Source organism: Gordionus sp. m RMFG-2023, chromosome 1 (assembly GCF_954871325.1).
Source record: "Gordionus sp. m RMFG-2023 chromosome 1, tfGorSpeb1-WG-v2, whole genome shotgun sequence".
Lineage (NCBI taxonomy): Eukaryota > Metazoa > Nematomorpha > Gordioida > Chordodea > Parachordodidae > Gordionus > Gordionus sp. m RMFG-2023.
Genome location: NC_088775.1, coordinates 45,130,157 through 45,131,502, shown reverse-complemented (window position 1 = coordinate 45,131,502; position 1,346 = coordinate 45,130,157). Strand labels below are relative to the sequence as shown.

General features: G+C 36.9%; 1 protein-coding gene across 1 annotated transcript; it reads left to right on the top strand.

Moving 5' to 3' along the window:
• The first annotated feature begins 584 nt into the window (after nucleotides 1–584).
• LOC135926164 (CCHC-type zinc finger nucleic acid binding protein-like) lies at nucleotides 585–1,040 on the top strand. Its single transcript, XM_065461903.1, has one exon. It carries the CDS (start codon nucleotides 585–587, stop codon nucleotides 1,038–1,040), a length of 456 nt encoding a protein of 151 aa, XP_065317975.1.
• The last annotated feature ends 306 nt before the right edge of the window (nucleotides 1,041–1,346 follow it).

The following is a 1,346-nucleotide window of genomic DNA, read 5'->3' as shown; positions in this document are numbered from 1 at the left end:
GTCAAATTTACCCAAAATTTAAGAAAATTAGCTAAGTACACGGAAGTGCTGCCAAAATTTTTGGAATTATAAAAGTGTTAGACAAATTTATCAAAAAATAAATTGTAGGAAGTGCTGCCCAAATAATTTTAAACATAAATCTGTTACAAGAATTTGTCATCCATTAACCTATTAAGTGCACGTACTTGTATATGTGCATCATTGGCTTATTTACGTTACTTATAATATCTTACTTGTTGACATTACAGATAACCAAGATTTTTATTTTGAAATTGAAATTTTTTATAACCACGTGATGAAAAGTTTAAAATTTGTTAAATACTGGGAGGTTCAGTATAATAATTTTGGAGCGTTGGTAATACTATTAATATGGATATGTAGTTTAGTTTGGGGCAGGAGAATGAGAAAGAGTCGCAGCGTTAGAATTAAAGGACAAACTTTGACCATTGAGGGATATAATGGAGAGGAGGATATGATGGGCAAAGTTACTTGGTTACCGGTTCAGGAGTTAATTAAAGTGGACGGATAGCGATGTAAACAGTAATGTATATAGCTCTGATAAACAAAATATTGGAAATAAACAAATGTTGCGACCGTATAGAGAGCCCAGAGAAAATTCTCGGGGAAGGAGAGTAGAATTAAGACAAAATTTTGAATCTCGGGGAAGAGAGGTAATGAGTTGTTATAATTGCGGTAAACCAGGTCATATGCTCAGAGATTGCCGGGAGGCGAAATGTTTTGGTTGTGGAAAATTAGGGCATATAGCCCCTTATTGTCCGGGTAAACAGGAGATATTAAGATGTGCTGGTTGTGGTAGGTTTGGGCATAATAAGGAGGAATGTAATGCGAACAATTACAATAACAAAGGAGGTTTCCCACAGAGAGGGATGAGTCCAAAGGCTTTAAATGTGAAGACTATTGAGCGGGAGAGAGGGGAAGAGGGGCGAACAAATAATATTGGAGAGTTAGAAGGGAAAAATATGGAATGTTTTAGATACCGAAAGTTTGGGCATGTGGCGAGGGATTGTGAGAATTTGTGACTATATGATAGTGAAAAAATGGCAGTACAGGTCGGGGCGAGATGGTTAGGATGTACGGAGGAGGGATTTAATCAGCGAAAAACAAATAAAGAGGGATGCATATATATGTTACAAGAGGGGATAGTAAATATACTACAAGAGGGGATAGTCCATGATCCTTGCCCTAGGGTCATGATAAATTTGGGGGGAAGAATGGTTCCTATATTATTTGATACAGGAGCTGCCATTTCGGTAATTGTTTATAATGGATATCAAAGTATTTGGCCTGGGGAAAGGATAGAGAATGAGTGGTTGAGAATAAGGCAG